Genomic DNA, 12,897 nt, shown 5'->3' with positions numbered 1-12,897 from the left:
TATGTATCAGCAGTGCATTTACCCCTTTGATTAAAGTAGAGATACTTTGACTTCGCATAAATTTATATGAAGACTAAAAAGGACCAGATGGAGTATGAGTTAAATCATAAGTAAATCGCGAGACACGCGTAACGGAGACATGGAGTACAATCTCATCTCTTTTCATTACTTGATTGACTTGAGAAAATGAACACTAGGCATTAATAAGCAAAAGCAATCAAAATCCGACCACAGCAGCAAGTACTAATTATACTTTGTAATTCCTCAATATCCTGATACAATTGGTACGTCGTGCATGGTACACGCGCACGGTGGAAACGGGTCGAACTAAACAAAATCAGTGAATTCAAGCGGTGAGCTCCTCCTCCTTGTGGGTCTCGATGACGAGGTCCGAGGTGGGGTACGCGGCGCAGGTGAGCACCCACCCCGCCTCGATCTGGTCGTCGTCGAGGAAGCTCTGGTCGGACTGGTCCAGCTGGCCGGAGACCACCTTCCCGGCGCAGGAGGAGCAGGAGCCGGCGCGGCAGGAGTAGGGCAGGTCGATCCCTTCCTCCTCGGCGTGGTCGAGGATGTAGACGTCGTCGGGGACCTCGAGGTCCACCTCGCCCTCCGGCGTAATCAGCTTCACCTTGTACGTCGCCTGCGCGCGGAGCCTCATGCCCCTGGCGGCCGTCAACGACAGCGGGAGCGCGACGCGGGATGCCGCCATGGGCGCCGCAGGGGCGGCGGGGCAGATGGAGAAGGGCAAGCGGAGGCTGCTCAGTACGGTGGCCATCGCGGCGGAGCGGCGAGCTAGCTTGGGAGGTACTACTCCGTAGACAGATAGCTCGACGAGACACGAGAGGATAGTGTTGGAGCTTGTGAGCTGAGAAGCAGCGGCAATAAGAAGGCCGGACGAGTTGGGCAGCTTATCCTGAACATGAGGAATGGTTGGGTTGGAGCGACCACGTTCACACGCTGAGGGAGTGGAAGGGGGATCCGTGCCACCCGGCCGGCGGTAGATGCCACCATGGATGTCGACAAGGCGTGTGGAGGCCATGCGATGGGGTGCATGCGTGGTCTTGGTTGTGTGCTTGGGGTATTTTGCATTGAGGTTCTGGTTACAGATTAATTTGATATAATTTTGTGACGTGTTTCGCCAACCAGCTTCCCTCATTTTCCTCCATTTATCTTTTTATAAGAGAAAAAGGGGAGCCTTATACTCCATCTGTAAAGAAATATAAGAATGTTTATATTGTAACGAATTTCTGAATTAATAGGCCTCTTTCATTCAGAGGATTCCCATATAATTTTTTGTGATGGTTGTTATTTAATCCCCAATGGTGTACCCTATTGGAGTTTCTCCATTGTGCTTGCATTAATATAAGAAATTTGCATTGACTCAAACAATTTGAGAGGAATTTTTTTGTTCTATTCTAGTACTAAATCAGCGATAACTAGTACGGAACGGAGGGAGTACGATCAAACAAAGTTTGGTTCAAAATTCACAAATGTTTTATGATTCTGTTGGACATCACATTGTACTTGTATGTACTTTTTCATTCCCACGCCTTTGGAATCCTGAGAATCTTAGGGGCGGAGTATTACTTAACGAGATGCCATTAATTAAAGGATGCTCTAGAATGTCGTGGTTTGTCGTCAACCCACCCCCTTCCCCGGCCAATTTTGTCTTTATTTACTCCACATATTAGCTTTGTGTAAAATCAAACTTTATAAACTTTCACCGAGGTGGTACAAAAATATAGTAACATATAGACCACCAAATCAATACCATTAGATTCATCATCGAATATATTTTCACATGACATAGGTTTTTTTGTTAAATGTTCATATTGTTTCCTACAAACTTTGTCAAACTTTATAAAGTTTGACTTAAGTCAAACTAATATGCGGAGTAAATAAAAACGGAAGCGTACATCCCCAGCATTTGTATTATTTTTCTAGTAGGTCCGTCAATCTGTTACGGTTTACACGCCAAACACAACATGTCGGGGGTTTGTAAAATCACTATTATGATAAAAAAAATGAGGGTTGATGTTTCCAGATCTAATATAGTTAGCCATCGATTTGTGTTTTCCGATATTATGTCTCATGGTTTCACTACGTGGTGAATGTCACATATCAGTCAAACCATTCACATAGGAACGCTATACAAACTATGATGAACTGAATGCAGTACCACCCTAGTGAAGATATAATCTTGTATTTGATGCTTCAATGATCTCTAGAGAGGCGGTTGAACACATTGCGCCCTAGCTTGTTTGTGGGAGTTGCGCCTCACGTAGAAGCCCCCCATAAACTTAGCTTAGTTGAGAGAAAGGATTTCCAAAGGAAATCCGTTATGTCGTTTGTCACAAAACATAATAGTTCAACTATGGCATATTTCATCATTATGGTTTACTTGAGATAAAAACGTTGAACTGATGTGTGAATTGGTTGGATGCATATAACTTGCAATAAATAAATAACTAGACAGATAAGTGTAGCCCTCCCTATTATATTCATAGTTTTGGGATTCTTAATAAAATGGCATGATCTGACTCTTTCGGTGAGGTGGTAGGTAGGAAGTAAAGCATAGAAGGTGTTGTAGTTACTACATGACAAAAGTGGAACTGGGACTTGAAATTTTCAAACATCTTTCTCAGATTTAGTCCTCGGTATCAACACTTTGCAGTTACTGCTTATTTTGCTATAAGGTCTACATTATTATTATTTTGCTTTCGAATCGCAAAATATTGCTTCTAATACCCACACCGTAATTTCAATGGAGGATAGATAGAAGAAGAGTGTTAGAGTATAATTATTTGCCCTCTCTTTCAGCTGGAGCTTTTGGTGAATGAGATGGTGCTTTGCATGGGTAGTTCACCAAAAAGCTGAAGCATGTGCTATAACGCTAATAAACTTAGCATGTAGCTTCATTGATTGTACCGCGACGGTAATTGTGCACTGGTCCTTCCCTTCTTGGAGAAATCGTTGCTGGAGAATATTTCTCGGGGGTTGCCAATGGTGATGATTGATGTTGATATTTTGTTGTTCGTTGATTGCTTCGGTGAGGTTATATCTTTTTTTAAGAACAATGGTGTGTGCGTCCTCATAGTAGGTAGATCTTGAATTGTGTTGTTGCAAAGACTAGGTGTATTTGGTGTCATCTTGAAATCAACATGTTATTCCTTCTTAGAAAAAATGAGGACCATGTAAACAAACATTCCGCTAGCCTGAATCATTTTTTAGTTACTGACCGTAGAACTACAATAGTTCTACGGTTAAATTTTCATTAATAAAAATATATGTACAAATAGAAAAAGGAAAATACAACCCAGCCAATCCCACCTTTAAGCAACATGAGAGATTAAAGGTTAACTTCAATCCAGGCTTGCAGTCTTGCTACTTTGCTGTCTTTAAGTCCGTGCACCAGAATTTGGAGATCTCTTCTAAGCAATATTTTCCAGGAAGCTACATTATGCGTGGTATTGTTGAAGATTACATTGTTTCTTTGAATCCAAATATTCCATGAAGCCAGAATTATGATGTCCAGGGCCAAATCAGGAGGGAGGGCAACCATCGCTAGTTAGATATCTGTGTAAACCGAGGTGCTCCTCAATATTTGTGGAATCAAGGTCTCCCAATACTGAAGAATGATGTCTACTACGCAACTTTATTCTTGTAGACACGTGTTGGGCCTCCAAGCGTAGAGTTTTGTAGGATAGCAACAATTTTCCCTTAAGTGGATGACCTAAAATTTATCAACCCGTGGGAGGTGTAGGATAAAGATGGTCTCTCTCAAACGACCCTGGAACCAAATACAAGAAATCTCTTGTGTCCACAAAACACCCAATACAATGACAAATTGTATAGGTGCACTAGTTCAACGAAGAGATGGTGATAAAAGTGTAATACTGATAGTAGAAATATATTTTTATAATCTGAATAAATAAAAACAGTAAGGTAGCAAATAGTAAAAGGGCACAAAAATGATATTGCAATGCTTGAAAATGAGGCCTAGGGTCCGTACTTTCGCTAGTGCAATCTCTCAACAATGCTAATATAATTGGATCATATAACCGTCCGTCAACGTGCAATGAAGAATCACTCTAAAGTTCCTATCTAGCAGAGAACATAAGACGGAATTGTTTGTAGGGTACGAAACCACCTCAAAGCTATTTTTTCCGATGAATCTATCCTAGAGTTCGTACTAAAATAACAAAAAGCTATTCTTTCGGATCGATCTAACCAAGAGTTCGTACTAAAATAACACCAAAGCAAATTCAGATTCATAATATTCAATCCAACACAAAGAACTTCAAAGAGTGCCCCAAGATTTCTACTGGAGAAACAAAGACAAGTACGTGCATCAACCCCTATGCATAGATTACCCCAATGTCACCTCTGGAATCCGCGAGTTGAGTGCCAAATATATATCAAGTGAATCAATACGATACCCCATTGTCACCTTGAGTATTCAATTGCAAGACATATATCAAGTGTTCTCAAATCCATGGAAGTATTCAATCCGATAACAACGAAATCTCAAAGGGAAAAACTCAATTCATCACAACAAGATAGAAAGGGGGAAACACCATATGATCCGACGATATTAACAAAGCCCGCAATACATCAAGATCGTGACATCTCAAGAACGCGCACGCGCAAGAGAGAGATTAAACACATAGCTACTAGTACAAACCCTCAGCCCCGAGGGTGGACTACTCCCTCCTCATCGTAGTGACCGCCGGGATGATGAAGATGGCCACCGGAGATGATTCCCCCCTCCGACAGGGTGCCGGAATGGGGTCTAGATTGGTTTTTGGTAGCTACAGAGCCTTGCGGCGTCGGAACTTCTGATCTAGGTTAACCCCGGAGGGTTTCGGAATATTTGGGAACTTATAGTGCAAAGAGGGGGTACGGGAGGCCATCGAGGTGAGCACAACACACCAGGCGCAACTCTAGCCCATTGGTGGTTTTCTGGCCCATAAAAAATCCACAAAAAGTTTCACGGTGTTTGGACACCGTTTGATATTGATTTTCTGTGATGTAAAAAACATGAAAAAAAACAGCACTTGGCACTATGTCAATAGGCTAGTCCCAAAAAATGATATAAAGTTGCTATAAAATGATTATAAAACATCCAAAAATAATAATATAACAGCATGAATACTTCATAAATTATAGATACGTTAGAGATGTATCAAAGTGCAAAAGGGCAATTCCAAAACAAGTGAAAAGCAGCCAGAAGGATTTTCTTTGTAGAAGCTCTCTTGAATTCGGTCTATCATGAAGGAGAAACTAGAATGAAATCTTATATTGACGGATTATTGAGCTCTTCCATAAGATCTTGAAGAGAGGTGGTGCAGGTGGGTTAACCCTCAAGGTTTTGTAAAGCTTTGCAACAGAGAACTGAGAAGATCCTAGATGTAAGACCATTTGTATCAAAGATTTATATAGAGCATTTAAAGAAAGGATGGGTACCAGTGGAACTACTGAGAATCCCTTGCATCTTCAACATCTGTTTTACCCCAGGACAACCTGGAAGAGTTGGAAGCTCCAGTTAGCAGAGAGGAAATTGATGAAGTTATAAAATGCATGCCTGCAGATAAAGCTCCAGGTCCTGATGGTTTTAATGTTGCCTTTCTCAAAGCCCGTTGGGAGATAATTAAGGAGGATTTCTATAGACTTATTGAATATTTCCACAAAGGGCAGGACAGTTAACCTGCAGAGTATTAACTGCTCCTTCATCACATTGATTCCTAAGACTGAGTCTACATCCTCACCTGCAAAATTCAGACCTATTTCACTCCTTAACTGCACTCTCAAAATAATCACCAAGCTGCTAGCCAATAGATTGCAGAAGGTTATTTTGAAGATGGTTCATAAAAACCAATATGGTTTTCTCAACACCGGGTGCATACAAGATTGTCTTGCCTGGTCCTATGAGTACATTTATTAGTGCTATCAGTCCAAGGAAGAAATAATCCTGCTAAATCTTGACTTTGAAAAGGCCTTTGACATGTTAAATCATGATACTATAATTGATATATTGCAAGCTAGAGGATTTGGCAACTGTCGGTGTCAAAACTGGCGGATCTCGGGTAGGGGGTCCCGAACTGTGCGTCTAAGGCGGATGGTAACAGGAGGCAGGGGACACGATGTTTTACCCAGGTTCGGGCCCTCTTGATGGAGGTAAAACCCTACGTCCTGCTTGATTTATTCTTGATGATATGAGTATTACAAGAGTTGATCTACCACGAGATCGGAGAGGCTAAACCCTAGAAGCTAGCCTATGGTATGATTGTATGTTGTCCTACGGACTAAAACCCTCCGGTTTATATAGACACCAGAGGGGGCTAGGGTTACACAAGGTCGGTTACAAAGGAGGAGATATACACATCCGTATTGCCTAGCTTGCCTTCCGCGCCAAGTAGAGTCCCATCCGGACACGAGACGAAGTCTTCAATCTTGTATCTTCATAGTCCAACAGTCCGGCCAAAGGATATAATCCGGCTGTCCGGATACCCCCTAATCCAGGACTCCCTCAGCAACAGATGGATCAACTGGATTAAAATGATATATGGCACATGTTTCTCTTTTGTCCTACTCAATGGAGTGCGTGGAAAGCAATTTTTATGCAAGAAAGGGGTGAGATAGGGTGACCCTTTGTCACCCTTGATATTTGTTCTGGTTGCTGATCTCCTTCAGACTATTTTCAATGAAGCCATGCAACACTCCATGCTGAAGTCACCTCTCCTCCATCAATCTTGTCCAGATTATCCTATCATACAATATGCTGATGATACCATCTTAGTGGCACAGGCTGATGCAACTCAATTGAATCATATCAGAAACCTTCTCCTTCATTTTGCAACATATACTGGACTGAAAGTGAACTACTCTAAATCCATCATGATCCCAATCAATACTCCCACTGACAAGATGAACATGCTCTCTCAATTATTGGGATGTAAGATTGGATCCCTATCACATTCTTATTTGGGCCTGCCACTCTGCATCACTAAGCCAAAGATTGAAGACTTTGTCCCATATTGAGAAGGATTGAAAATAGACAACTCAGTTGTTCCACTATGCTCTCCACTGGTGACAAAACACACATTGCTGAAATCAGTATTTACCAGCATGCCCACCATCTTCATGTATTCCCCAATGTTACCAAAAGTTGTGATCAATCAAATCAACATCTACCTGAAACAGTGCTTCTGGAGGAAATATGGATCTCAAGAGACTGGCTCCTGGTTGCTTGGGAGAAAGTGTGCAAAGCTAAAACCCATGGTGGTCTGGGTGTGCTAAACTTAGACATCCACAATCAAGCCCTTCTGGTGAAATATTTGAAGGAAATATGCCTTAGAGGCAATAATAAAGTTGTTATTTATATTTCCTTATATCATGATAAATTTTTATTATTCATGCTAGAATTGTATTAATCGGAAACTTAGTACATCTGTGAATATATAGACAAACAGAGTGTCCCTAGTATGCCTCTACTTGACTAGCCCGTTAATCAAAGATGGTTAAGTTTCCTGACCATAGACATGTGTTGTCATTTGATGAACGGGACCACGTCATTAGAGAATGATGTGATGGACAAGACCCATCCGTTAGCTTAGCATTATGATCATTTAATTTTATTGCCATTGCTTTCTTCATGACTTATACATATTCCTCTGACTATGAGATTATGCAATGATACATCCATTTTGCATCATGCTTTTATATCGATATTTATTGCATTATAGGCCGTTATTACACATTATGTCACAATACTTATGCCTATTCTCTCTTATTTTACAAGGTTTACACAAAGAGGGAGAATGCCGGCAGCTGGAATTCTGGGCTGGAAAAGGGTCAAATATTAGAAACCTATTCTGCACAACTCCAAAAGTCTTGAAACTCCACGTAAGTCAGTTTTGGAATATATAAAAAATATTGGGCAAAGAAAGCACCAGAGGGGGGCCACCCACCATCCACGAGGGTGGGGGCGCGCCCTACCTCCTAGGCACGCGCCCCTGTCTCATGGGCCCCCTAGCAGGCCTCCGGTGCCCATCTTTAGCTATATGAAGTCTTTCGCCCTGGAAAAAAATCATAAGGAAGCTTTCGGGATGAAGCGCCACCGCCACGAGGCGGAACCAATCTAGGACTCCGGCGGAGCTGTTCTGCCGGGGAAGCATCCCTCCGGGAGGGGGAAATCATCACCATCGTCATCACCATCGATCCTCTCATCGGGAGGGGGTCAATCTCCATCAACATCTTCACCAGCACCATCTCATCTCAAACCCTAGTTCATCCCTTGTATCCAATCTTTGTCCCAAAACCTCATATTGGTACCTGTGGGTTGCTAGTAGTGTTGATTACTCCTTGTAGTTGATGCTAGTTCGTTTATTCGGTACAAGATTATATGTTCAGATCCTTTATGCATATTAATACCCCTCTGATTATGAACATGAATATGATTTGTGAGTAGTTACGTTTGTTCCTGAGGACATGGGAGAAGTCCTGCTATAAGTAGTCGTGTGAGTTTAGTATTCGTTCGATATTTTGATGAGATGTATGTTGTCTTGCCTCTAGTGGTGTCATGTGAACATCGACTACATGACACTTCACCATTGTTTGGGCCTAGGGGAAGGCATTGGGAAGTAATAAGTAGATGATGGGTTGCTAGAGTGACAGAAGCTTAAACCCTAGTTTATGCGTTGCTTCGTAAGGGGCTGATTTGGATCTATATGTTTCATGCTATGGTTAGGTTTACCTTAATACTTCTTTTGTAGTTGCGGATGCTTGCAAGAGGGCTTTAATAATAAGTGGGATGCTTGTCGAAGTAAGGCCAATACCCAAGCACCGGTCCACCCACATATCAAATATCAAAGTACCGAATGCGAATCATATGAGCGTGATGAAAACTAGCTTGACGATAATTCCCACGTGTCCTCGGGAGCGTTATCCTTTATATAAGAGTTTGTCCAGGCTTGTCCTTTGCTACAAAAAGGATTGGGCCATCTTGCTGCACCTTATTTACTTTTATTACTTGTTACCCATTACAAATTACCTTATCACAAAACTATTAGTTACCGATAATTTCGGTGTTTGCAGAGAATACCTTACTGAAAACCGCTTGTCATTTCCTTCTGCTCCTTGTTGGGTTCGACACTCTTACTTACTGAAATGACTACGATAGATCCCCTATACTTGTGGGTCATCAAGACTCTTTTCTGGCGCCATTGCCGGGGAGTGAAGCGTGATACGTCTCCGTCGCATCTATAATTTTTTATTGTTCCATGCCAATATTCTACAACTTTCATATACTTTTGGCAACTTTTTATACTATTTTTGGACTAACATATTGATCCAGTGCCCAGTGCCAGTTCCTGTTTGGTGCCTGTTTTTTGTTTCACAGAATATCCATATCAAACGGAATCCAAACAGGATAAAAACTGGCGGAGATTTTTTTGGAATATATATGATTTTTGGGGAGAAAAATCCACGTGAGACGGTGCCCGAGGGAGGCACGAAGCAGGGGGCGCACCCCACCCCCCTAGGCGTGCCCCAGACCCTCATGGCCACCTCGTAAGGCGGTTGATGCTCTTCTTTCTACGCAAGAAAGCTAATATCCAGATAGAGATCATGTTAAAATTCCCAATCGGAGTTACGGATCTCCGGGAATATAAGAAACGGTGAAAGGGCAGAATCTGAGAACGCGGAAACAGAGAGAGACAGAGAGACAGATCCAATATCGGAGGGGCTCTCGCCCCTACGCCGCCATGGAGGCCATGTACTAGAGGGGAAACTCTTCTCCCATCTAGGGAGATGGTCAAGGACGAAGAAGAAGGAGGGGGGCTCTCTCCCCCTCTCTCCCGGTGGCGCCGGAGCGCCGCCGGGGCCATCATCATCATCGCAATCTACACCAACAACTTCACCGCCATCATCACCTACTCTTCCCCCCTCTATGCAGCGGTGTGACCCCTCTTTTACCCTCTGTAATCTCTACTTAAACATGGTGCTCAATGCTATATATTGTTTCCCAATGATGTATGGCTATCCTATGATGTTTGAGTAGATCCATTTTGCCATATGGGTTAACTGATGTCGTGATTGGTTTGATTTGCATGTTTTATTATTGGTGCTGTCCTATGGTGCTCTCCATGTCGCACAAGCGTGAGGGATCCCCGCTGTAGGGTTTGCAATATGTTCATGATTTTCTTATGGTGGGTGGCGTGAGTGATAGAAGCACATACCCGAGTAAGTAGGTTGTTTACGTATGGGAATAAAGAGGACTTGATATTTTAATGTTATGGTTGGGTTTTACCTTAATGGTCTTTAGTCGTTGCGGATGCTTGCTAGAGTTCCAATCATAAGTGCATATGATCCAAGAAGAGAAAGTATGTTAGCTTATGCCTCTCCCTCAAATAAAATTGCAATAATGATCACCGGTCTAGTTATCGATTGCCTAGGGACAAATAACTTTCTTGTGTGACAACAAGCTCTCTACTAAAACTAACTTAGTTGTGTCTTTATCTAAACAGGCCCTACTTTTTATTTACTCACTCTTTATTATCTTGAAACCTATCCAAAAACACCTACAAAGTACTTCTAGTTTCATACTTGTTCTAGGTAAAGCGAACGTCAAGCGTGCGTAGAGTTGTATCGGTGGTCGATAGAACTTGAGGGAATATTTGTTCTACCTTTAGCTCCTCATTGGGTTTGACACTCTTACTTATAGAAAGAGGCTACAATTGATCCCATATACTTGTGGGTTATCAAGACCTTTTTCTGGCGCCATTGCCGGGGAGCAATAGCGTGGGGTGAATATTCTTGTGTCTGCTTGTTTGCTTTATCACTAAGTAATTTTTATTTGCTATTATAAGTTGTTCTCTATCTTTAGTTATGGATATGGAACACGAAATACCAAAAAAAATTAGGTTTACTTGCTACTCATGGAGATGGGGAACCTCCTAAAACCCTCAATGTTCATTCTGTGAAAGATATTATGCACTACTTTAGTAATCCTAAGAAAACCCCATTCAATTATATAATGGGAGACACGTTGGATCAACGTGAATACTTTAGGGATTATCGCTTGACTCAAAAAGGGAAACTATTATGGGATCAAATTCATATGTTGCATTGGTATGCTCGGGAACTATGCTTGAGATATGATTATACTTGTTCTCTAGGATGAAGGCTCCACACCTTCCCTTTTCATGCAAATTTAATGATGATAAAACCTTGGCTTCTTATGCTAATGGTATATATGATTACTATGATGTGGAACAAATAGAAGAATTCGTTGCTTTTATGGGTGCTTATGAAATTGAATCTTTGTTTAAAGAGTTTGAAGATTTGATGATTCGGTTTATAGACCTGAAAATTTTGCTATACTTAAATATTGCTATGAGAATTATGAATTCAATTCCAAGATTGATGATTTTATTGAGAGAGTCTCTGCTGTCCAAGAAGAGACTAATATTTTGCATGAGTCTATGGAAGAAGAAATTAATGACATTGTGAGCTCATTGGATAAAAAAGATGAGGAGGAGAGCGAAGAACAAAAGGAGGAAGAGCGGATTGATCACCCGTGCCCACCTTCTAATGATAGTAACTCTTCAACTCATACATTGTTTAATTTCCCTTCGTGCTTACTGAAGGATGAATGCTATGATGATTATTATGACCCTGTTGGTTCTTTTGAAATATCCCTTTTTGATGATGCTTGCTATGCTTGTGGCCAAGATGCCAATATGAATTATGCTTATGGTGATCAACTTGCTATAGTTCCTTATGTTAAACATGAAATTGTTGCTATTGCACCCACGCATGATAGTCCTATTATCTATTTGAATTCTCCCGACTACACTATATCGGAGAAGTTTGCCCTTATTAAGGATTATATTGATGGGTTGCGTTTTACTACTACATATGATGATTTTGATAGATATAATATGCATGTGCTTGCTTCTCCTACTTGCAATTATTATGAGAGAGGAACTACATCTCCGCCTCTCCATGTTTCCAACACGATAAAATTGCAAGAAATTATTTATACTATGTGAGGGAGTCCTGGATTAGGGGGTGTCCGGTTGGCCGGACTATACCTTCAGCCGGACTCCCGGACTATGAAGATACAAAATTGAAGACTTCGTCCCGTGTCTGGAAGGGACTTTCCTTGGCGTGGAAGGCAAGCTTGGCGATACAGATATGCAGATCTCCTACCATTGTAACCGACTTTGTGTAACCCTAACCCTATCCGGTGTCTATATAAACCGGAGGGTTTTAGTCCGTAGGACAACATACACAATTACAATCATACCATAGGCTAGCTTCTAGGGTTTAGCCTCTCCGATCTCGTGGTAGATCTACTCTTGTACTACCCACATCATCAATATTAATCAAGTAGGACGTAGGGTTTTACCTCCATCGAGAGGGCCCGAACCTGGGTAAAACTTAGTGTCCCTTGCCTCCTGTTACCATCCGGCCTAGACGCACAGTTCGGGACCCCCTACCCGAGATCCGCTGATTTTGACACCGACATTGGTGCTTTCATTGAGAGTTCCTCTGTGTCGTCGTCGTCAGGCTTGATGGCTCCTACGATCATCAATGGCGAGGCAGTCCAGGGTGAGACCTTCCTCCCCGGAAAGATCTTCGTCTTCGGCGGCTTCGCACTGCGGGCCAATTCACTTGGCCATCTGGAGTAGATCGAAAGCTATGCCCCTGGCCGTCAGGTCAGATTCGGAAGTTTAAACTACACGGCTGACATCCGCGGGGACTTGATCTTCGACGGATTCGAGCCACTGCCGAGCGCGCCGCACTGTCACGACGAGCATGATCTAGCTCTGCCACCGAACAGTGCCCTGGAGGCCGCACCCGCATCGGCTTCGACCCTTAATTCGGAGCCAA

The 12,897-nt window shown here is 42.3% G+C and overlaps 1 protein-coding gene across 1 annotated transcript; it reads right to left on the bottom strand.

Annotated features, from left to right (window-relative positions):
* Window positions 1–239: 239 nt before the first annotated feature.
* On the bottom strand, window positions 240–1,054 carry LOC125522294 (ferredoxin, chloroplastic-like). The gene has a single exon (XM_048687368.2). The coding sequence runs from the start codon at window positions 1,037–1,039 to the stop codon at window positions 347–349; it is 693 nt and encodes a 230-aa protein (XP_048543325.1). The 5' UTR covers window positions 1,040–1,054; the 3' UTR covers window positions 240–346.
* Window positions 1,055–12,897: the final 11,843 nt, after the last annotated feature.

Source organism: Triticum urartu, chromosome 7A (genome assembly GCF_056163025.1).
Source record: "Triticum urartu cultivar PI428250 chromosome 7A, HENAU_Tu73, whole genome shotgun sequence".
NCBI classification, from domain to species: Eukaryota; Viridiplantae; Streptophyta; class Magnoliopsida; order Poales; family Poaceae; genus Triticum; species Triticum urartu.
The sequence above is the reverse complement of the archived record's forward strand: the minus strand, read 5'-3'. Positions and strand labels throughout refer to the sequence as shown.